Here is a 24,782-nt window from a genome sequence, read left to right as displayed (position 1 = left end):
CAGGAACATATTTGCTTTTCCTATTAGATTTGATCTCTTAGGGAGTAAAATTAGTAAAGGAGGAAAAAAGGTTTGCTAGTAATTGAACTAAGTAACAGCTTTGAAAGTGCCACTCAAAATATATTTGGCCAATATCCCAATATTTTACTGTTTTCCATGGGAAATAAAAGGAATTTATGGTCAAACAAGCAGGACACCTTTCCTCTGCTAATTCATTCATCCATGCAACAAGTTCAATTGAAAAGTTAACTTATGAACTTAACTGTGATGGTTAGTAGAAATGAAAATGTGTTCTCACACAGTTTCTTGAGAAGAAAATGCTTGTGTGTGCCGCATGTTACTATCTAAGCAAAAGGAACACTCTGGGAAACACTGACCTATGAAACAGAACAGGTCTGTGAAGATTTCAGGCAACGATAGCATTTATGACAGTAGATGCTAAGGAGTATTACCGATACAAAATGGTAGCTCTCGGGCAATGAATGCACAAATGCGCTTTACACGATTGATGTGTGTATGGATTGTGATAAGAGTTGTATGAGCCCCTAATAAAATGATTAAAAAAACAAAACAAAATGGTAGCTCTTTTGGAATGAGGGAAAATAAATCTTCTAATCTTGAAACAAGGTGAATGAAGAACCTGCTTCTTCGGAAGACAACTTCTATGTCATCATAAGGAGCCCTGATGGTACAGTATTTGAAACACTTCCCTGGTAGGCAGAGGTCAGAGGGTTTGAAACCACCAGCTGCTCTGTGGGAGAAAGATGTGGCAGTCTGCGTCCAAAGATGCATAACCTTGTCAACCCTGTAAGGCAGTTAGGTTTTGACCTATAAGGTCATCGTTGACTCCATGGCAGTGAGTTCTTTTTAATCAACTGCAATTAATTTTAAAAAATACTGCTCTGTGTAATGTGTGCGCTCTCAAGAGGTACTCTGCTGTGATGTCAAGTCCCCTGACATTGTCTGGATCAGTTCTTCTGAATGGTTTTTCACATTTCTAGACTGTTTTATGTTATTACTCTCTAAGACAGTTAGCACGTCAGAAAGTGTTCAAAGACACTGTGAATGAGACAATGCCATGAGCTCAGATCGGCGGCAGTTGGATCCCATTTCTGAGTATGTAATCATTGTGACCGCTTTTCTGTTGCCCATATGGTGGCAACAGCCATAGCAGAACAGCAATAGCATAAGCGTCGCCAATAACAATTTTGAAGCACTAATTTAAAAAGGATAATGCTATCTTTTAAATTCGTACTATATATTTCTAATGATATCACAATCCCGCTTTCTTTTTGCCTTCTTTATTGCAGTTACATATGGGGCTGATGGCTTTAGGGACTTTCATGCAATAATTCCCAAATCTTTCTCTCGTAAGTATATGCTTTGCATCCAGAAAACAAAAATATATCCATGTGTGCTTAGTTGCCATAGTATGAATGTGAATGCATGTTTTTTCCATCCACACCTTCCTTCACACTTGAAAAAGGAGATAAACGAAATAGTTACCATTTTGCTCATTGATTATCTCCCATCGAGGATGTAATTTTTTTTGAATAAAATTATTTTTGTTAGTTTATTCTTAAATAATTGAAATATTTTAACTTTTAATAATATTACTACTTAAATATTATTTTACATTTAATATAACAAACATTTCTAGTTTTTCAATTTTTTTTCAATTGTTTATTAGCACAATCCATACATACATCAATTGTGTCAAGCACATTTGTACATTCATTGCCCTCATCATTCTCAAAACATTTCCTCTCCACTTAAGCCCCCAGCATTAGGTCCTCATTTTCCCCCTTCCTCCCCACTCCCCCCTCCCTCATGAGCCCTTGATAATTTATAAATTATTATTTTGTCATATCCTGCCCTATCTGACATCTCCCTTCACCCACTTTTCGGTTGTCCGTCCCCCAGGGAGTAGGTCACCTATAGTTCCTTATAATCGGTTCCCTCCAACCCACTCTCCCTCTACCCTCCCAGTATCGCCACTCACACCACTGGTCCTAAAGGGATCATCCGCCCTGGGTTCCCTGTGTTTCTAGTTCCTATCTGTACCAGTGTACATCCTCTGGTCTCAAGGATGTCATTTATACACTATAATGCACAAGTAAAATCGGAGACTTTCAGTGATGTGCTATAGAACCTACATTTTGCAGGGGTGGTGATAGTAAGAGTTGGCATAGAATGAATGAATTTTTTTATAGAAATCGGTTGGGATGAGGAAAATAATATTTTAAAAATATTTTTAACAGTCTTGTTATTAATGTTTTGATTACCTCCTTTTCTTGGAGCATGGTCATAAAATGGTCATACTTTTGTCACCGTCAAACAACCCAACATGATCTCGAGGTAATTTTTATCATTTTGGAGGTGGAGGGTGGGGGGGTGTTCATGAAAGAGACCGCTTCTGCTTCTGCTGCTCTGGAGTATTAATTTCAGAACTGAGAGGAGACACTCAAGGCTGTTACTCTACAAGGCCTTATTGCATGAGCAGACTACAGTTAAAGCCTAGTACCTGTGCAGTCTTCTCTGCCACATGCTGTTAAGCCAGCAACAGACGTTAATTCATGTTTCTCTTTTAGGCATTTAGAGCTGATAAACATATGTGTTAATAGAAGGAATACTCTAAATAATGACTGGGTGTTTTTTTTTCCATTCAAAGATAACTAGATAATTACAAGGTAGTAGTCCCCTTAAAACTGATTTTCAGATCATCTATTATTAATTTCTGTTATATCTGATGGTAACAAAGCAGATTATATTTGTTTCTACTGACACAATTACTAATCTAGGCTCTAACTTAAAAGGGATTGTTCACAGTTAAGGACAGGTTTCTGGCATGTGGTTATCAAAAATTATTTTGCATCTTCTCAGGATCTAGTAATATAAATCTCAATTTGCTCACAAACTAGACTGACCACTTTTCCAGCAGATGAAAATTATTAAATCAAAATTACTGCACTTTAGAATAAAATATACATTATAAGTCATGTATAAATTACATCTGAGGAAGGTTGAGGTTCAAGCATCTCATAAATTATATCTTTTGATAACTCTAGTATGTAAAAAAAAAAGCTACATAAAAAGATATATGAGACTTGGAGCTTTTTTGAGTTGATGATAAACATTTTGGTACTCTCTCTCAGGATATTAATACAAATATCTTCAACATGAGCATATTAATTTCCATCCCCTCACCCACCCTTCTCCCTCAGAATATTCAAATTTAACTACAACAAGTGGTTCGCTGGCCTTAATGACTTCACCACCCAAAATAGCAACCAAATTGTTTTAGGGATCACCACCTTGCGGTAATGAGATGTTGTCTTTCTCACTACTTTTGATTTTCTTTCTTGAAAATTAAATGCCTATCTCTGTTGAGCCCCTTTGCCTTCTCTAGTTTTGTTCCCGCCTTCTCCCCAGCCCCCCACCACTACCACCAGAAACTGCACATTCTTGTCCCTTCTGCTTTTACATCCCTTCTCTTTCTCCCAGCTTCGTGCCACTCAAAGTCGTAAATCACCAATCTGAAGAAAATATTTCTAAGCTTGCATGTTAAATTGTAGTAATTAGTATAAATGATTCCATTAGCCACTAACGTGCTTGAATGTTTTATAAATCTTTTTTTAAAAGCATACAAACTATCTATAAATTCCTTTTCACAAACATTTGATTTAATTACTACCATTCAAAGTCTATCTTAAATATTTTTATTCTTCTTGATATTATCAATATTACAAAGCTATTTCTGCCTCTCACTTTTTCGTTTAAAATGCCTTAGCACATAGAGAGACCCATTCTAAAATGGGAGGGGAAGCAAAGAGGAAGCGTAACCCATTTGTGTAAGGTGGGAAGTGCCAGTGCACATTATAGCTATGCATTAAAATTGTTAATTATTCAGGAGTGCATATGCTCCTTGGCGAGAATTCAGATCTCTTGGCTGCTATGGACCCTGGATTCTCCTATTCTTCACTTCTAAACTTGTATATGTGCTATAGTCCACCTTACACGCGGGGGCAAGGGAGTCTTTTTTTAGGATTGCTATATTACTTATAACCTAGAAATCCTTTAAAAGGTATAGCAAGAAGATTTGACTTTTTCCCAATTTTAAAGAGTATCTAGGAAGGCCAAGTAGCTTTTGACTTGGAGTTTTAAAACATCCTTTGTCAATATATACCCCCTTTATTAAATAATAAAATTGGACCTGTCCATTATCTGTTGCTAGACAATGGAAGCGCTTCAAGGCAGACCTGAGCCGGAATGTTCAGGGAAAAGAAATGTATAACAAGTCTCCATTTCGTGTTCTATATTTAATAAGTTCAATTCAGCATGTTACTGAGTTGAGCAGTTTTCTAAGTACTGATGGCGGGGCAGAGGGGGGGGGGTGACACAAAATATTTATAAGTGTAATCACTATAACCAGAGAAAGTATAACATTTAATTGAAACATTATCCTAAGCAAGCACTTCTTGGTCCAAGTAAATGAAACAGATTGAGTGTTTTAAGAAGTGAGGAGGATTTTTTTTTTAATTTTCTGTGCAACTGATTTCAATTCATGGAGAACCCATGTGTTTCAAGCTAGAACTGCCCCCTCCCGTAGGATTTCCAGTGACTATGATATTCTTCCAGAGATAGATCTCCAGACCTCTCTTCGGAGGTGCCTTTGAGTGGACTGAGCCATTCATCTAATAGCCCAGTGCTTAACCCAGGGACTCCAAAGAGAGGGCTGAAGACCATTAATTTGTGCTCACTATCTTTCAACACAGGGGACGTCCAGAGAATGGATAAAATGACAGTCAGTGCTCACTGGGGCCCCATTGCCTTTTTCATGGAACTGCTCTGTGGTTGCTCGACGTTGTACTATCTCAGAAGTTAAACCATGAGGCTGCCTACTGAAAGGTGGGCTGTTCAAACCACTAGCTGCTCCCTAGATGCAAGATGTGGCCAGCTGCTCCCACGAAGATTCACAGCTTCAGAAACCCTGAGAAGGCCTTCTCCTGTGTCCCGCGGGGTCACTCCGAGTCAGAATCAACCGCACAGCAGCCAGGGTTTTTGTTTTAATTGTTTGTTGAAAAAGGAGAGCAGTTGGGACATGGCCTTCCCAACAGAATAATGTGTGAGCATGCATTTCCCAACTGTGCGGTGAGCACCACGATAGCTTTCCCTGAAACTGCCAGGAAATGAGGAGCTTAAGTACATGTTGGCTCTCGCTCCCATTCCCTGAAGCAGTCACCTGATTGCGAACTCTACAGTCATATATTTACAAAATAATCACACACACACACACACACACACACACACACATGCCTCACGTGTGTGCGCACTGCCCATAGGGCCCAGATATTCCACTTATTTTTCCCCACTGGGGAAAGAGGAATAAATAAAGGGAAAAGCCCTCTGGATATGTGTCCTTAGCTTCTTGCGCCTTAAATGAGCGCATTTACGGCTGCCCTGTGACTGTGGTACTGGAAGACCCTCGTGGGGAGCTGCCTTAAGTGTTCTGTGGCCAGTGCATAAACCGGCTCACTGGGAATGGCCTCCTTAATCTCTCCATGTGAGAAGTCTGCAAAGACTGGGGACCCTTCATTTGGGAGAACCTCTCTTGCTCTGACCCCCATTGACCTTTCCTGGGCCTTTTCTCCACTTTGAGGAGCCAAGCAGAGAAAGCGCTGGTCCGATTTCTGGAAGAGGCTTCAGAGCCATAAGGCTGTTGTCTTGCACAACCTCTTCAGCCCCAAGCCCTCATTCTCTGAGCCAAGTGAGATAGCCCCTCAACAGTGCCTCTTAAGGATCGATCTCAGTCTCCCCTGAACTTCCCTCTGAACTGCCTCTAGACTCTCCTTGTCCGTATTATAGGAGGTGTGTGACCTGGCCCTGCAGAGGACGATGACTGTGAATTAACACACTAACCAGAGATCGCATGTGCCCTTTGTTTCTCTTTCTGCCACATCACTTGAACTTACTCTCGCATAAACCTTCAAAGCCTTCTTCACATTTGCATGTGTTAAGCCAAGACATCCTGGGCTTGGGCTTTCAAAAGTGCGTTTTAACTGAAGTGACTCTTCCCTGTATGTCTATTAGATTTCAGCTGTTGTGATTCAGTCTGTCTGTGCATCTTCTTAAGATGTCTTCAAGCCCTGACTTGAATAAGCAGGTCACCTGATTCTCATTCTAGACTGAGACTCCTCTTATCTTGACCCTCGACACTGGTGAACATGAATCTCTTAATTATCTTTATATAACTAGTTCTGGTGGGTACAGTGGTTAGGGCTACACTGTTACCTGAGAGTTCATTGGTTGAAATCTACCAGCTTCATGGGAGAAAGATGTGAGAACCTGCTTCTGCAAATATTATAGCCCATGAAACCCTATTTTGTGTCATAAGACAGATATGCATAGGAATTGATTCAAAAGCAATGGGTTTTCATTTGCCAGTGGGTGGGTATGGGAAAAAGATTACTCATATATTTGTGGACAGATATAAAATGGATACCCCCCAAAAAAAATTTGCTCTTGAGTTGATTCTAACACATAGTGACACTGGAAGTCAGAGTACAACTGCCTCATAGAGCGTCCTTGCTCTTGGGCTGATTCCAATTCACAGTGACATTGGCAGTCAGAGGACAACTGCCCCAACGAGTTTTCTAATCTTTATGGAAGCAGTTCTCCATCTTCCTCCTGAAGAACCACTGTTAGGTTCGAACTACCAACCTTCCATTTAGCAGCAGATCACGTTTAACTACTGGGCCACTAGGGCTTCTTCCCCACCACCCTCTTATTTGGAAACAGTTGAACACTTTGAATCTAATATTGCTCCCAGAGCTGACAGTCACCCATTTTCTCACCAAATAGCTTTTGTATCTGGTCATCATTCCTCTCTTACTTCTCATTCATATTTGTTAGTATCATAATATAGTCTGGACTTTGTTCTCAGAGGGCTACCAGGTCTTCAGCTCTGACTAGTAACATCTTTCCTCTTAACTCCTACTTAAAAATTGGTAGTGTACTTGCTTCTAGTAAGTCATCGGTTGTGTTTCTACTTCTTGTGATATGTTAACCTTGCCTACAGTGCTGTGAGGATACTGTTGGCACGGTTTTGTCCAGAACCATAAGATATCACAGAATTTCTCCATTTTTACTTTGAGTTGTACATTGAACGTATATATTTTTATACCTCTTCATCTTTGTACAGGAGCCCTGGTGGCAGAATGGTTAAATAGTTGGTTGCTAACTGAAATGTCAGTGGTCTGAACCTACAAGCTGCTCCATGGGAGAAAGCCACTTGACTGCTATAAAGATTACAGGCAGTCCCTGAGTTACATACAGCCCACAGTGGTGAGCCAGCCCCTCAGTCCTCAAGGACAAAGCCCATTATATTAAAATTTTGAGGTACATAAGAGGATAAGTCAAAAAGTATTGATTGCCATTAGCATCCAGTTCATACATTAAAAATAAATCTCAGAGGATCTGAAACCAAGGGCTTCAGTAGAAAGAAAAATGTTTTGGAAATGTTGATGGCAACATATGTACATGTGTGCATCATACAATTGATTGATGGATTTGTAAGAGCATCCAATAAAATAAAAATAAAACCCACTGCCATTGAGTTTATTACAGCAACTTATAGCAGCCCTATGAGTTCATGTACACTTACAGGCTTATTCAATACAAAGCATGTTCTAACATGTCTCTGCAATCCATGGATGGCTACAGACAAGTTCTCTCAGTAATATTCTTGCTTAGTTGCACGAGGGTGCCTTCAAAAAAAAAAAGCCTGATAAAAGTTGCAGCAAAAAAAGGGTGTTTTTTTCCTGAAACAGAGTGGGTGGCAGGCCAAATATGTTTGGGAACCTATATATTAAGTTTAAAATTTAGATCTCTGAGACAAAATATAGACGTGAAGGTCAGGATAATGCTCCCAACTCAAGGCTGAATGGAAAAAGGCAACAATGGAAGTATACATTTATTGTCATTTTATATACTTATTTAATAAGGCTTTACTTTCTTCAGGGGGTGGGTGAGAGGCAGGGGCTAGATTGTGGCTTCTGAGAACTTCTGGACCAGTGAGACCCAAGGCAGAGAGTCAGACAGGCTGGCTCAGAGGGTTATGGGCACTGGTTTCAGAAGTCTAGAGAGGTCATCTTTATGGATTTTTTTAAGGGCACAAGAAAATCACAGGGGCTTATTAGGAGGAAGTTTTAAGAAATTAAAAACTGTGTTCATGAGAAAAAGGCCAGGACTGTTGTGCTGAGGAAGTGTTTCCCTCAATGCACCTGCTCATTCTTCACGGGGAGTAAGGGCTCAGTTCTCTGAGAAGCCTGCCTCCAACTACCCTGAAGCCCCGATCTCCATTCAGACTGATTGTGTTCCCAGCTCAAACAGGGATTTTGAAGAACACAAGATGAGCCCCTTAAGAATACCCACTTTGCCATTTTGACATGATCTAAATCGAAGCGCACAGAATTCTTCAGGGACAGATTACAGATGGAAACACCACCTTCAGACGTGTGTGGACTAAGTAGCGGCTCTATCCAGAATGAACACCTTCACATTTTTATATTCTTAATATATGTTTCTATGATTTTTTGTAGTGATACTCTTTTATTTTCCTCTATGCAATAGTTTTCAGCTTCTTTGCGATATGCATCAAAACATTATTACTGTATTATTATGTTAAAGACATTTTGGTGCATTTGGAAGTGCGTTTTTACTATTTTAGGCTTAGAAATATTTATTGTGTACTAAGACAAATACGGGACTAACTGATGTTAGATAGAAGCCATACCTAACTATTCAAAACTGTTCAAATTTACTTGCAAATTGTTTAAAGACAGGTTTAGTCACAGAATTCATTTGTAATTCAAGGGCTGCCTATGCAGCCTTCGCAAACCTATGGGGCAGTTCTGCTCTGTCCTTTGGGTCACCATCACTCAGAATTGACTCAGTGGTTCATGCAGTAGTTCATGCAGATCTACCCACAATTGTGCCTTGGGAAAATCCACCTTGATCTCAGAATAACTTATGATTTGGTGCGTGTGCCTTAGTGAGCCCCCTTTTTGCCTTGCTTTGTTTTGTTTCTACAGCTCTTAGGGACAGTATCATGTGATACGTTAGTGAACCACCTGTCAGCTTAGCGATTGGCATCAGATCTTCAGGAGCACTTGAATGTTGCAAACAGTTAACATGCTCAGCTGCGAATGGAAATGTTGGCCGTGCTAATCTGCCCAGAGGCACCTCAAAAGAAAGGCCTGGAAATCTACTTTCAAAAGCTCAGCTACCGGAAACCCTATGGAGCACAGTTCTAATCCGACACACTAGGGTTACCTTGAGTTAAAATCGACTCTGTGGCAAAGGACTGGTTTATTTTTGTTATGTTTGTCAGATCTCCTGTTTTTGAGCCCCGATGACACTGTTGGGTAAGCATTGGACTGCCTGCTCAGCAGGGCAAATGCACTAGACACTCTGTGAGAGAGATGAAGTTATCTGCTCCCATATGATTTATAGCCTCAGAAGCCCTATGCAGGGTCGCTGTAACTCAGAATTGACTCAGTGGCAGTGGGTCATGGTTATGATGGCTTTTAAGACCAGCCCCTTGCTTCCTGCTCACACTGCCCTCCTCTTTCTGCCTCTATAGAAGCAGCCTGCAAGCAATCCTTGCCTGTTCTAAAGATATCTGACTCTTATGATTATACCTGATGCCTTCACACCATTCTGCTCAACATAAACTGTAGCAGAGATCAACAGGGCACAAATATTTTTACTTCCTTAACGCTGCAGAAGAACAATTTGCAGTCACAGCCAGTTGTTAATGTGCCAGTCACAGATGGGTATCCCTGGGAAAGCAGAAGAAGTAAATGTAAACTTCCTTTACATTTGTAAAATCTAGCCAGAGTAGGAATCTGCTTGGTCTTCTGTGTAGCTTTTCCAATCACAAGAGTCCTTGACTGGCAGGCACCCTGCATTGACACTAGTGGCTGACATATCAAAATACTTTTCTGTACTCTTGATTGCCCTGATTTCATTTTTCAAAACCACAAACACATGATTTAAAATAAACAGGCTAAGAAACTCAGTAATCTTCAAAGCTGGATGATGTCAGGTCCGGAGCTTCCCACAGATACTGGAGCACAGCAAGGAGTGCGTGAGTGTGCTTGCATCTGGAAGACAGTACAAATCTGAGAATCAGATGCTAGAGACTGAAAGCCTACAGCACACTGCTCTCTGACTTGCTTCCTTCGACTCCCTTTATTGACTGTGTCGGGAGGGCCTGGTCGTTTGTGCCTGGCAGCTTGGATGCGTGAGTACGAGCTACTCAGATCCAAGGGTCCTCTGCATCTCCAGTCTTCAGAAACTCTCAGGGTAGAGCATTTGGAGAATTCCAGTTGCTTGCTTTCTCTGAAAGGACGTGCATAATCCAAGGCGTTTGTGTACTTTTGAGGTCTGAGAGATCACTGTTAGGACTGAGGCTTCTGTTCTCATTAATTTATCACCTTTATAACTTTACTTTCTTCTTTTGGTAAGTTTTGCTCCACTGACCAAATGGAAAATTTATGGTGGTGTAACGGTTAGCTGTACAGGCGCTGGAGGTAGACTTCCTGTAGACACCTCCCAGCTCAGCCGCTTACTAGCTTGGTGACCTCAGCAGAGTTGCTTGACCTTTTTTGCCCCTCAGATTCTTCAACTATGAAATAGGGTAATAGTAGAACCTCCCTTATAGGGTTCGTAATGACCCTGTAGGATAGAGTAGAACTGCCCCTGCGAGTTTCCAAGACTAACTCTTTATGGGAGGAGAAAGCTTCCTCTTCCTCCCACAGAGCAGCTGGTGGTTTCAAATCGCTGACCTTAAGAAACAGTTAGCAGGCGAATACATAATCACTAGGCCACAAAGGGTCACTGTGAGTCAGAACTGACTGATGGCAGTGAGTGTTTCTTAGAGGGTTCTGAGGATTACGTAACTGTGCAGTTCATCAACCTCACTGTGATGGACAGATGCTCCATCTGCGGAGGGGCAGTGACATTTGCACTGGGCTCACTGCTCTAGCACAGCTGTGCATCTACTAAACCATGTAATTCTCACAACTCCTGGTAGGCAAGGGCTATTATTAATTGCCATTTTTACAGGTGAGGAGACCAAGGCACAGAAAAGATTTGACTTGATTAACATCTCGGAATTAACAAAGGATGAAGTTGAGATTCCAAGCTAGTTATTTTAATGTCAAAGCCTGGATTGTTAGCCTTTAAATCAAGAGGCATGTCTTGAATGAAGCAACTTGAAGGGTTTTATTTTAAATAGTTATTCTTCAGACCTGAGCAAGCAACAGTGTGCCACGGGGGATGCATTAAAACACAGATTGCTGGTCCAAGCCCCAGTTTCTGGTTTCTGAGGCCTGAGGTGGACCTAAGAATTTGTTTTCTAACATTCTCCTGTGATGCTGATGCTACTGGGCCTGGGACCAAACTCATTCAAAACAGAAAATAGGTAATCTCGATGGTCATCGATTTTTTTAGATTATTTTACTTGACAAAATTAACTATCTGTAAAAACCATACTTAAAATGATAACTTTCAGGTAACCACAATCTCACTTTGTTACTACAGTATTGGTTCCTCAATACTTTATCAGTCGGTGTTTCAGAAACATGTAAACTATCTTTTGTTTTCTTTTTGAGGGCAAATATAAAAATGACACAAACATTACCCTAGATATAACTTAAAGGAAGTGAGCAAGGCAATACCATTATGTTCATTAATACCAGCAATTCACCTCCTCTCCCCATATCCCCCATACCAAAAACCAGACTCACCGCCATCAAGTTGATGCAAATTCATAAAGACCCTATAGCAGCGGTTCTCAACCTGTGGGTTGCGACCCCTTTGTGGGGGGGGGGTCCAACAACCCTTTCACCGGGGTCACCCAATTCATAACAGTAGCAAAATGACAGTTATGAAGTAGCAACAAAAATAATGGTATGCTTGGGGGGTCACCACCACAGGAGGCTTGGGGGGTCACCACCACAGGAGGCACTGTGTTAAAGGGCCGCGGCAGTAGGAAGGCTGAGAACCACTGCCCTATAGGAAGGCGAGAACAACCCCCGGAGAACTACCGAGATGGTAGCGCTTTCCAGAAGCAGAAAGCGCTGTCGTTCTCAGAAGCAGCAGCTGGTGGTTTCTAACTGCTGACCTTGAAGTTAGCAGCCCCACTCGTAATCACTGCGCCAGGGCTCCCCACCCACCCCACCCTCACCCCACCTCTGTCAATACATAAGTACATTTTCCCCCCTTTGAAAAGTTATTCCAGAGCTCTTAAATTTAAGAAATCATGTCTCTACTTTAGGACAGAAGTTTCATGAACAGCATTATAAAAAAGGAATTAGGATGACTTCATTCCAAAGACACAAAAGTATTGCAACAATCTGCGGTCAGGAATCTGAGCATGCATTGCCAGAGTTTCATGCAAAGTTTGATTATTAATATTTACTTGAAATAAGGAAAGATCATATTGTAAAATGGAGCTACCTTTTCTGACTTGATAGATTCTTATTAGGAATTCTGCCAGAGATGTTTACATACCCTAGTGAGTTGGGTAGAGGGTAGTAATGGCTCAGTAGTAGAATCTTCATTTTCTGTGCCAGGCTCATACACTGCCATTGAGTCGATGCCGACTTACAGCGACCATGTAGGACTGGGTAGAACTAACTGCCCCTGTGAGTTGCTGAAACTCTTAATTCTTTATAGGAGTAGAAGGCCTTATCTTTCTCCTGCAGAGCAGCGGGTGGTTTTGAACTGCTGCCCTTGGGGTTAGCAGCCAAATGCATAACCACTGCACCATCATGCCAGACAACCAGGTTTCATACCTAGCCCATGCACCTCATGTGCATGTATTACCTGTCTTTCTGTGGAGGCTTACATCCTGCTGTGATACTGGACAGATCTCAATTGACCATTCAGACTAAAGCGGAGTAGGAAGGAAAAGCTGGCAATTTACATCCAAAAATAAGTCAGTAGACTACAGCAAGTTAGGGCCACAACTAACAACAACAGCAGGAAAATGGATTATGTGACCAAAAAGTCAACATTCTATGGGGAAGAGGAAACTCCTCATCCTCTGGAGATGTGTCGAAGTCGAAATCTCTCACTCCTGAAATGCCTCAAGCTGTGACCTTCATCTGCATAAAGTAAGGGTGCAGCTTTAAAATGGGAACTTTATAGATTGCCTCATGCATTTTCAGACACTCCCATTTGGGCCTATGGGAAGGGCAGGCGAGTCGTTCCTATGGCCATCTATTGCATGTCAGCCATCAGCACCCCTGCAGGTGAACACATCTCAGCCCAGGGTGCTCACCTCGTATACTGCCAAGACCCCACTGTTTGGTAGCACTCTGCATCTGTTTGATTGTCTTTTTGCTGCTATGCTGTTTTTTTTTTTTTTTTTTTTGCAATGACACTGAGTGGCCTCCTGTATTGTTTCTTTCAGCCAGTAATGTTAAAATAGAGACTCAGAGTGATGAAGAGAATGGGCATGCCTGTGAAATGAATGGGGAAGAATGTGCGGAGGATTTACGAATGCTTGATGCCTCAGGAGAGAAAATGAATGGCTCCCACAGTGACCAAGGCAGCAAGGCTTTGTCAGGAATTGGAGGCATTCGACTTCCTAACGGAAAACTAAAATGTGATATCTGTGGGATCATTTGCATCGGTCCCAATGTGCTCATGGTTCACAAAAGAAGCCACACGGGTAAGGCTGGGCATGGTTTTTTCTTTTAGTATGTTGGAAAAGGTCACAGGGGGTGTTAAAAGAGGCAAATATTGTGTTTTAGTTTAGTGGTTTGGAGCATTTTCAAATCGACTGACGGCCTTACGGCTGTTATTATTCACAACTATTGTAGGTTGATTGACTATTATTAGCTGCTATTGCAACTGATTGACCCCAAGAAGGGAGGCATATAATTCTTATCATGCAACAACATGTACAAGGACATCTAACCATGCACCAGTTCTACCCAATAAATTAAAGCAATAAATTGTACATGCTGAATAGTTTCAACAACACTCTTGTGCTTCATGTCACTCTTAAGAAAACCGAAGAAGACAAACAGATGTTGACAGATCAAAATGTACTCCTCAGACTTTCCACTGAGAAGTCATTTAGTAAAAATATGCATTTTAATTAGATTCACACTAACAAGCCTTGGCTTTTAGAAACACTGACAAATTATGGAATAGTAGCCTAATTTAGCTTCCCAGAAAGTGTTCAGATCAACGTTCAGAATGTCTCATCCTACCACTGGTGCTATTTTACATAAAATTATTTCATTGCCACCTATTTTTATCTGAAATTGGTAAATAATTAATGCCAAAAAACCCTTATCTCATTGGGTGACTGAATGAAAACTTCAGACATAGAGTAGTATGTAATACACTGTCTAAAAATGAAGAAATGAGGTCATGAGAGTTACATTCCAACTTACACTGTGTTCTCAACTTTTGAGGTATGGGTAAGTACAGGGTAGATCCAACTGGTTCCCTTTAGGCCCGGCTCTGTGCATCCCTGGCAGGCACTTTGATTGACCTGTCAGATACTTTTCTAGTAAAACTGTTGAGTCACTACCACTAATGGTGCAAAAGTCTTAGAAATAAAATATTAATGGGGCAAACTTTACCTTTACATCTGTGGTTTCTTTTGAGTTGAACATAAACTTGGCTCTTCTTTCAATGAAAAGTTGTCCCAAAGTAAGACATTGTAGTGCATTTCCACATTTAATAAGATGAAGGGTTACTGAAATATGGTGAGCATGAAATATGTAGTCCCTGACCCACCTCTGCCTATAAGGTTGCATTGGCAGATCTTCATCAATCTAGTATCTGCCACCGAAGTCCCTAGGGCTGGGGATAAAGAAGGCATACTTTGGAGACACAAAGGATTTTGTCAGATACCTCAGGGAAATACCTGAAAATCAGAACCTAATTTAAATTTCACTTTGGGCAAAATAAATGTCTGTTTATCAAAATTAAGCAGGGATTCAGAAACTCCACTGAGAAAGAAATGCTGGGTCATCAGATAGTACATTTCTTTTTTGCAGATAAAATTTTTATATTTGAATGAGGGTAGTTTCCAAAATTAAGAAGCCCACTCATAATCTGTCTGGAAAAAATATGAAAATGAGTTTTAGATTAAAAAAAATTAACTTAGATTATTAAGTATATTTTGCTTTTCCTAACAATCTTTTGCTTTTCCTGAATCTTCCAATTATCCAGTGAAATAGACATGTCACACCCAGTCCTAACTAAAAGCTTGTGGAAGAGTAATCACGTTTTCCCCTTTTGTAATGATGTGGAAATTAAAGTGAAAATAGGGTACCCTGTGACAGACACTTCACAGAATACGCCGGGACTCATTTTTATACATTCCTGATGAAGGAATAAGCCTCACAAATGAATTACTTTCCTGCTAATTCATGTAAAGCCTGGCCGTACGGTGAAAATTCTCTTAAATAAATATTGGATAAATGAATCAAATTCTGGCATACTAAATTGCCAAAATATAATGACTGCCTGACCTGATAAAAAGAATAATTACATTTAATGAATAAGCCTGCCAGGGACAGATATGCGGAGGAGCACCTGCTTGACGCTGTCCACTCCTCTTCAACATAGTGGCGGAATGCCAAGTGCTCACCATTATGCCTAGTTCTTCCACTTTTGCAGAATAAGGAAATTCCAGAAAATTAGGTATTTTTCAGCAATTGGATCATTCCTGCCTTGGCCTTTATTTAAAATACAATTTAAAAAAACCTGAAACCTAAACACATAACCTTTATAGGGCACAGCCTTTATAGGGCATTTCCACTTGCATAAATATAGAGGCCACAGGTAAACTTAGAAGTACCTGAGCCAACCTCAGTTTGAATCAACAGCAGTACTAGCAATGGTTTCCTTCTCCTGGGTTCTTACTGGAGTGTGTTAAAGAAGGTGTGGCCTGTTCACCAGCACCCCTTCCCTGAGCTCTTGTAAGTGTAGAGCTTTTCTAGAGCAGTGGTTCTGATACTCTAAAGGGCATTTAAGTGGGGGGGGGGTGTCTTATAAAAATGCAGAGTCAGCTCAGATTCTGGGATGAGCTCAGAGAAGTATTTCTCATCAGTGTCTGAGGATGCTGGGGCTGCCCACACAGGATCTCATTGGGGTCCTGCAGTTGAGTAGTAGAGAGGTAATCATACCATTTAAAGATGGTCTATCATTTGGGAGCTTAGCTACGATATGGCCTGTTGGTTATCCTCTGGAGAAGCGAAGCCTTGCACCACAGCCTTTGTTTCTCCCCCATCAGCCTGCAGGGTGGAGCCAATGACCAGTTTCCCAGGTCCTTCGCTGGTAATCTGCCTGGATGAAGTCAGTGCCATGTCCTGCCAGGAGAACGCAGACCCTCTGCACCCTCCCTAGCGGGCGTGCAGTCCTGTGTGCCAGGACACTTGTCTTCTAGATGGGTCGTTGGCATCTCAGTTTTGTATTTTTAACTGAAGGGAAAACGTAGTGCCTCCCCTGAGATTTGGCAAGCGTAGTATCACAGAAATAAGAAAAGGGGGAAAAATAAAACCTACCATGTGATGGGGATTTTGTTGATAATGAGGATAAAAAGAAATAAACAATGCTTATTCTGTATGCTCACAGTGTGTGAGCACCGCACATAGCTCTGTCCTCATTTGCTGCTCACATTCGTGTGGCGCATGGGGCAATCACAGGAGTCTTGACTCAAGTTTTTAAATTCCGATTCAGTTTTTTTGTATTTCCCTTTTTCTCAGACATTCTCAGAAATCCTATTTAATGGAGATATATATGAAAGCCATATATTTTTTACCATATATTTAAGTTATTAAACATGACTCATATATTCTTATAGTGGACCCCTGACATCAGCTCTGTAGAGTAACTGGGATTAAAAACTAGAATTAATAATAATATTAAACTCATCACTCCAATTAAATAAAAATAAGATCTTAGCAAAGCTTTAATCCTCCTTAGCTTTAGTAAGCAAGATATTGACTCGCAGAAGTCACGCTATTAGACCTTAGCTACATGGACATGCCCCCTTGTCTGGCAATACCTCTCGGGGTAAGCTAACTTTAAGTACAGCACTTCTTTGAAACGTTAGTGGCGACTCTCCTCAGAAGTCCCTGTGTTGTACGATACATATTCATGCCAGCACAGGCAATCAGAAGCAAATAGATTTCCAGTAAACCTTGCCAGCAGGGATAAAGACACATGGCACAGCAGGATGCACAAGAGCTGTTTAGTCAAATTAGAAGACAGATTTTATTCTCTAAAAAATAGTCACTGTTCTTTCTTTCCTGCCTTTCCTGCAGAAAGCAGGCACGTGTGTGATCATTTGCCGTCAGCAAAGGCACTAGTTCCACTGTGTGGTCCCACTTCCTGATTTCCCTCTAGTCCTGCAGACCTGGGTGATCATGACACTCCAACACCTTTCCTTGTATGAAGGGATACACACACTACCTGGATATGGGTTCGCTTGCTCAAGAATCACTGTGTCACTAGGATTGCCCCATATCTTTATCTTGTCTTTTCATGATATACTCCCTAACTGCCTGTCTTTCCCACCCGCCCAAGTTTCCACCCCATCAAAATGAGAGCCCAAGACTGGAAAGAGGATCATTTCCTTTTATCCTGCCTGAGACTTCTTGCACTCTGCACACAGTGCTCCGCCTTTGTTTTCTTTTCTACTTGAAGTTAAAGGCATATCTACATACATGCAAACCAGCGAAGGACTGGCTGGAAGCCTTTCTAATGAACAATTAAATGGTATCTCTGTTGAACACTCCTCAGGGTTACATGGCAACCAGCTATTTGAACCCCCACCCCATTCAGTATCAGCCACATATGTGCCCTGTAACCCAGATCTAATTAGCTTGGCCGTTACTTCCCAACCTGCTTCCTCTCTGATCAGTTAAGTTTAATGTAAATATGGATCTGCAGGAATACCAAACTTCTTCTACTTAGTATCAGGATCTCTACTGTCAGTATGAAGTCCCTTTTCATGGCATCTCAACACCGGAAATGCTGGTCACATATCACATTTCCTTTAAATAAGGCACTTGTGTAAAAAAAAAAAAACTGGAATATTTCCTTAAACCTAACAAATGTATTACCTTTTGAAGAGAGAGTTGAAGGAAATGCCCACTGACTTAGATTCCACGAATTAGGACTACTTAATAGGACAGTAGTGTACTTCTTTTTCTTAGATTCCCATGTGCCCCTTTGTTAGATCCAGAATATAGGGACATGAGCTACCACACACACAAGAGGTTCCAACATTTTCTTAGTTACAAAATGCCACCTCTGAAATACAAAAGGTCCGCCTCTGAAAGAATTCCTTAATAATAAACTAAATTGCATTTTTTAGAATATTTGTATTTAAAATATAACTTGTCTATGGCTTTGGAGAAACAATAGCTTAAAGGTATCAGGATTTGTGAGGAAAGAAAAAGCTAGATATCTCAGTGCAACTCCGATTTTCAAGCGCTGCCACAGGGAGATTCGGGACTTTTCTTTGGAAGCTGTTGAGCTTCCTTCAAAGCATCTTAACTTCTCATTTTATTCAACCTCTCTCTCTCTCACTCTCTCTTACCCTCACACTCCCTCGCTGTCTCTTCCCTGATTTGCCTGCTTAGGGACAGACAGGTAATGGAGAAGAAATTGAAAGGGAAAATACAGGGAAAATGTAAATGAAAAGAAGTTATTATAACTGTTATAATGAAGTGCCTTTCATTTAAATATAAGAATGTAACGCTGAAATGAACTTGTGATCCTGAAATGCATTTTTAATGAGTTTCCTTTTTATTTTGCTGCTTCAGTGGCATATTTTAAAGACCCTTTGAAAAAAGCCACATTAAAAACCCCACCAAATGCCACAACACGCAAAATTGGATATTGGTTTATTCCAAAACTGCTGATCAGGAAGAGTGGCTCTTCATCACAAAATGTTGCAGTCACTTTATTTAAATGAGTTTGAATTTGCATTGTGATGTGCCATTCTGATTTAGGGGAAAAAAATTAGATTTTCAGATCAAATTGACCCAACCAGTGAAGCGTTAAGAAGCTGGCAGGTTTAGTCTGAAAGCCTCATGTTCTATCAAACCTGCAGCCGGTGGAAGTCACAGAGCACCAGTGGGAACAACTTTCTCACTGAGATCCCTCCGTGTTCCCGCGTTAGAGTTTTGTTCTCACACACCTCTCTCCTCCTCCTCCTCCTCCTCCTCCTCCTCGCAGGAGAACGCCCTTTCCAGTGTAATCAGTGCGGCGCCTCATTCACGCAGAAAGGCAATCTCCTCCGCCACATCAAGTTGCATTCTGGGGAGAAGCCCTTCAAATGCCACCTCTGCAACTATGCATGCCGCCGGAGGGATGCCCTCACGGGCCACCTGAGGACGCACTCCGGTAGGTCCCCTGGGCATCCTGGGTGCTGGGTGGCCCCACTTTGCCAGGGTGGCACCTGGGTCTAAGGACACTGTCCTCCTTGGCCAGCCTCAAAGCTTACACCCCAGTCTGAAGTCCTCCATCTGGCATTGTCTGTCATTTATATTGGAAGGTGTTTCTGGGTGGCTCAAACGGTTAGCGCATGAGGCTGCTAACCAAAAGGGTCAAGACCACTGAGAGGTACCGTGGAAGAAACACCTGGCAGTCTGCTCTCCAAAACGTCAGCCTTTGAAAGTATTGTAGCGCACAGTTCTGCTCCGACCCACACAGCCATCCAGAGTCGAAGTGGGCTCAGCAGCACCTGGTGTGACTGGTTCCACTGCTGGAGCTGCCCCTCCATCCTCACAGGCACGCTTTTCTCAAGAGGCTAGAGGAAATGGGTGAGGGTGTGGACTCCCTTTCCCCTACCTCGCACATGGACATCAGAAAACCCTACTTTAAGTAGAACATTTAAAAAGGGGGTCCTCATTTCAAGTACCTGGTTTCTGAAAAGACTTCTCCAGCTGGCCTTTTTGCGGGGTGCACTGCTAATGCTCAAAACATTTCCAAATACCTTTCTCGATGCTGATTAGTCAACCCCGTTCATTACACTTGGTACAGAGTATTTTTAATGTAGTAATTGAGGCATTTTCTTTGCAAAGATGAGAGTTGATTAGGACCCTCGGGTATCTGCCCCTTCCTAAATGAATTAACTGAGACCTGACTCCTGGTCTTTGGCCCTCAGACCAGAAACGAGTTGAAGCCCTTGTTGGGAAGGCTATTTTGGAGCTGTAGCCAGATTTGGGATGACAGCATTGTTTTCTTGAGTGAGATATCAACATAACGTATGCCCACACTATCCAGAGGTCTCAGATAGATCAAAATTTGCATAAATGCTCAGTAATTCTCTAAAGTCTCCCTACCTGTGAAGCAAATCCAACTTTAATTAAATTAAACCTTCTGCTTCCAGAGAAATCTCCTTCAATACTTCATTATTAAATATCTCCTATAATCTATAATCTCAAACTTTAGAGGAAGAATAATTCTTGGCTAGCCATCTGCTCATGTTTTTTTATGAGGTTGGCCTTTGTGATCTGACACCATAGGAGTTTTTCAACAACCCTCAGACAATAATGTTTGAGGTGGTGCCCTGTACAGAGTATTGGGAACCTGGGAGATTTCTGGGGCACATGCTCCTGCTCTTACAGAATTTACAGTCCCACTCATCGGTTCAACCCACTTCTGCTGAGCACTTGCTATGAGCAAGGCCTTAAGGGAGACACCATGCTTCAGAACCTTCCCTCTAGAGCTTGCCATCCACAGGAAAGCCTAAGAAAGAGAAGCCTTCCCCGAGGAGGGTCAGGACTGTGTGTTCCTGTAAGAGAGTTTTGCACGGCTTCTGTCCTTTTCTTTCCCAGAAAAAGATGAGTGTATTTAACCGTCAGGTTTGAGAGAGCTCTTCATCTTGTTCATCTCTTTGTCACACATTACTCAGCACTTCAGGGAACTCAATCTGTGGTGGGGAAGACAGATCTAAAGGGATGGAGGGACCATAAGGAAGGGCAACAGGTGTTAAGAGACACTTCCAGTAGGCTGAGGGGACTTGTGTATAAATGGAAAGGTACGTTTCTAAAGTTTACCTTTAAAGAAGTTCCAAATAAATATGTAAATTCCTTTGTGACCCTAGAAAGAGGTGTGGTACAAATTGGTGAGCAACCCCAGACTGTTGAGACAAGATCGAGGGGAATCATAGGGAGGTCCTGGGAGTCCTGGTTATGTCACAGATGTCCAACTAGACCATCTCCTCATTTTCCATCTTCTAGCTAGTAAACACAGAAGCAACTTCCTTGGATCCTCTTAATTGGAAAATCATGACAACTGGGGCTCTTTAAATCCTCCCCCAAAGGAATGACATATCAAGGAACTGTCTTTCCCATAAATCATGACAGCCACTAAAGTCGAACAGTGGCGTGCAAGAGCTGCTACATCCCACTACACGTGCCCAAGGCTAGGGAGCAGTTTGCTGTCAGTGGGCAAAGACAATGACAGTATGATATGGAATGTGTTTAAATGTCTACCTATGCTAATTAATGTTGTCCTACCCAATGTTAAAGGTGGATAAGGTAATTAAATGATGAACAAGACTCTCACATACTTCAAGTGTGAGGATTCTCTAGTCTGCCAAGTGCCTAACAGATGATTGTGGCAGAGGGGTGGGGAGGTGGGGGGCGGTGAAACTTCAGATTGGTAAGATCTCAATAGATGGGCATTCAATTGACTATAATACTGTGTTCAAGTTGGTAGGAAGCATAGTTCCCATGTACAAAGAAAACACAAATTCTTGTTCATTGAAAGTGGTATCATGCTGTTTTTTCCCCTTCTGTAAAACTAGCAGCATTTAGTGCTGTAACTATGATTTAATGTTTTGCTGGCTGCTTGCCTGCTTACTTCATTCACAGCATGTTGGCATCTAGCCCTAAGTATGACTAATTACTAGAGTAATTATATATAGCAGGTGCTGGGCTGTGGACAGTTTGTTTCTATAATGGATCCACTGACGAGCATGTGAGTAATCATATAGTGAGATAACCCAAGGATTGCTGACTGGTGATCCTGCCATCTTCGATGGCACCGTCACCACACTCTTGGGGTGGGGACACACACACACACACACACACACACACACACACACACCGAACTCCACTCCATGAAGTCCATTCTGGCTCCTACTGACCCCAGAGGACAAAATAGATGCTCTCAGGGTTGCTGAGGCTTAAATCTTCATGGCACACGGCTTACCTTTCTTTGCAGAGTAGCTGATGGGTTTGAACCACCAAGGTCTGGGTTAGTTGTCCAGTACACAAACCACTGCAGCATCACAGTCAGTTCTGTTGAACAGAGCTAACCTAGAAATTAGGTTGAATAGAGCTGATCAAGAAATTATGTTGTTATAATGGCCTTTGGGGAGTTCCTTGTCAGAACAATGAAATACACTTTGGGAATAAATGTTCGCTGCTTAAGGCATATTTATCTGTCATGGTTTCTTAGAGACCTGTTGTTCTGTTTCTAACATGGAATTGAAGTTTTTCTTCACCAGCTTAGACCAAGGCTGCATTTGAGCCAGTACTAGTGCTGTATCGAGCCTGGCCCCCGCATAAACATGACCCTGAACCTAAAGCTCTCCTTAAATGGGAATCTGAATGGAGCCAGCTGACACAAAATCTCCTGAAGACTCTCCCTGGTTGTTCAATATCCACATTATAATACTACATTGATTATTTCCTCTAGTTAAAATAAAGGCTGCAGCTAGGGCATTCAGAGGTCATTAGTAAGTACAGTGGGCAAGAGAAGAGGAAATCAGAGTCACATGAATTAGCAGTACCATCGAGGAACCAGCTGGGCAGTCACATTTCTAAATTCAGGCATTTTGACCAAGTCCGTAATGCTTTCAGCTCTCAAGAGTAGAGTTTTGGGCTTAGCTTTTCACTTTTTTGGTAATAAGTGTGTTGCATGCATTCCCATGACACCTAAGGCTAGCATTTAATTGGGGTTTTGAACTCAATTGTGTCTTCTGCAGTTGGTAAACCGCACAAATGTGGATATTGTGGCCGAAGCTATAAACAGCGAAGCTCTTTAGAGGAACATAAAGAGCGCTGCCACAACTACTTGCAAAGCATGGGCCTCCCAGGCACGCTGTACCCAGGTAAGCGCGGAGAGCTGGCAGGGGCCCTGGGGCTGGCTCTCTTCAGCAGCCCAGTGAAGAGGGCTGTCCGCACATGGTTTTGTAAGCACCACCAGAGGTCTGCCTTGCCGGACTACGGGGACGAAAGAGGGACATTTATGACAATTTCACGGGGCACATTTTGTGCTGTCCTATCTTCTAAGTCCTTCTCTGACCCGTCGTCAGCTCACCTCTGGAGAGCTTGGCTTTAGGACATGTGGCTCTTGGCATGTGAGGGAACTCGTAAGGCAGTAATGACGCTCCAAAGTTGTAGGACTTTTACTGTTATTCATGTTATGTGCTTAGGGTTTTTGTCTGTTTGTTTTAATTGGGGTTAATACATATACCATCCCACATTTCATTCATGTCCAGGAGAATTGTACATTTCCTACCAAAATCCATTTCCAAACATTTTTTTTCTATATGGACCTCTTGATGCCCTCACCCCTTCACCCCACCACCCCCTCCCTGCCCCACTCCCCCAAAACCGTATTCTTCTTGCTGACTCTGTAGGTTCATTGGTTCTGGTTTTCATCCCCCCGCCAAAAAAAGCATAACCACAACGTAAAGAAGATGACCTCCAATGACATAACACTCCTGAGATACTCCCTGATACGTACAAACACCAAACCATCCCAAAAGACATGAGATTTGCTAACTAGATCAGGTCCAGTATGCATCCTAAGGGGGATCTGCTAAAAAAAGTTTGTGAAAACTTAAAGCATAGGTTTTTTTGTGCTTCATAATCAGCAAAAGTCTTGTTTTAAGACATTTTTTCCTAAAGATGATCAAATTATGAGCCTCTAGGCTGTTTTTCTTCATCAGCTCAGACCAAGGGCACAGTATTCATACCTGCTTGGCATATGAGATTGAAGTTTGTTATAGCTCTGTATTTTACATATATTTTTACCCTGACAGTCAGTAGTATTGAGGCTGTCAAATGATTAAACCAAAGATTGCTTTTTTCCTCTGAGCATCAATGTTTGCTTGTATATTGTATAACAAGATCGCACTTGATTCTAATCTTAGATAATGTAAAGTGAAAGATGTACAGGAGAGTGAAGAAGGCTAGGTTTACTCAGAGGATGGCAGTATTAAAAAGTGCCTTTCTAATGCACGGAATTTATAAATAGCTCAACTGAAGCTAACCTCTTTCATCACACAATACGTTTACACTACTGCTCACAGAATCATCATTGGACCCAGGGGTAGAAGTTAAATTAATAGTTGAGAATTTATTAAGCCTCATCCACTTTTCTGACTTGATAGATTGTTCTTAAAGGAAAATTCACTGGAGCACATTTAGATTAAAGGCAGATGAGAACAAGGAGAAAAGCGTGGTCAAGATGGAGTCCTAAACATTGGTTCACATACGTCTTGGTGAGGAGAGGCAGTGCAATTCCATCAGTGGCTCTTTCACCAGCTCATTGTGAGATGGGAGCTGATGATTGTATTCTTTTGGCCTTAATCTTCTCCTCCATGAAATGATGCGCTCTCATTAATTTATCATTTCATTTCCTTCAAAGTCTAAGTATCTGTTTCTAAAATAGAAAGGTTTCAGAGATGTGTGGGAGAGAAGAAACTGACTGTA

General features: G+C 41.7%; 1 protein-coding gene across 1 annotated transcript in view; it reads left to right on the top strand.

Moving 5' to 3' along the window:
* Nucleotides 1–24,782, top strand: part of IKZF1 (IKAROS family zinc finger 1) — a 109,841-nt gene that overhangs the window by 58,121 nt on the left and 26,938 nt on the right. Inside the window, exons 4-7 of the mRNA XM_045286406.1 lie at nt 1,311–1,370; nt 13,484–13,744; nt 19,285–19,452; nt 23,048–23,173. Coding sequence (XP_045142341.1) covers nt 1,311–1,370; nt 13,484–13,744; nt 19,285–19,452; nt 23,048–23,173 — 615 coding nt within the window. The remainder of the gene's footprint in view (nt 1–1,310; nt 1,371–13,483; nt 13,745–19,284; nt 19,453–23,047; nt 23,174–24,782) is intronic.

This window comes from Echinops telfairi, unplaced genomic scaffold, assembly GCF_000313985.2.
Source record: "Echinops telfairi isolate 266 unplaced genomic scaffold, ASM31398v2 ScPeMD7_7;HRSCAF=31, whole genome shotgun sequence".
NCBI lineage: Eukaryota > Metazoa > Chordata > Mammalia > Afrosoricida > Tenrecidae > Echinops > Echinops telfairi.
Note: the sequence above shows the minus strand (reverse complement) of the source record. Positions and strands in the feature narration are given on the sequence as shown.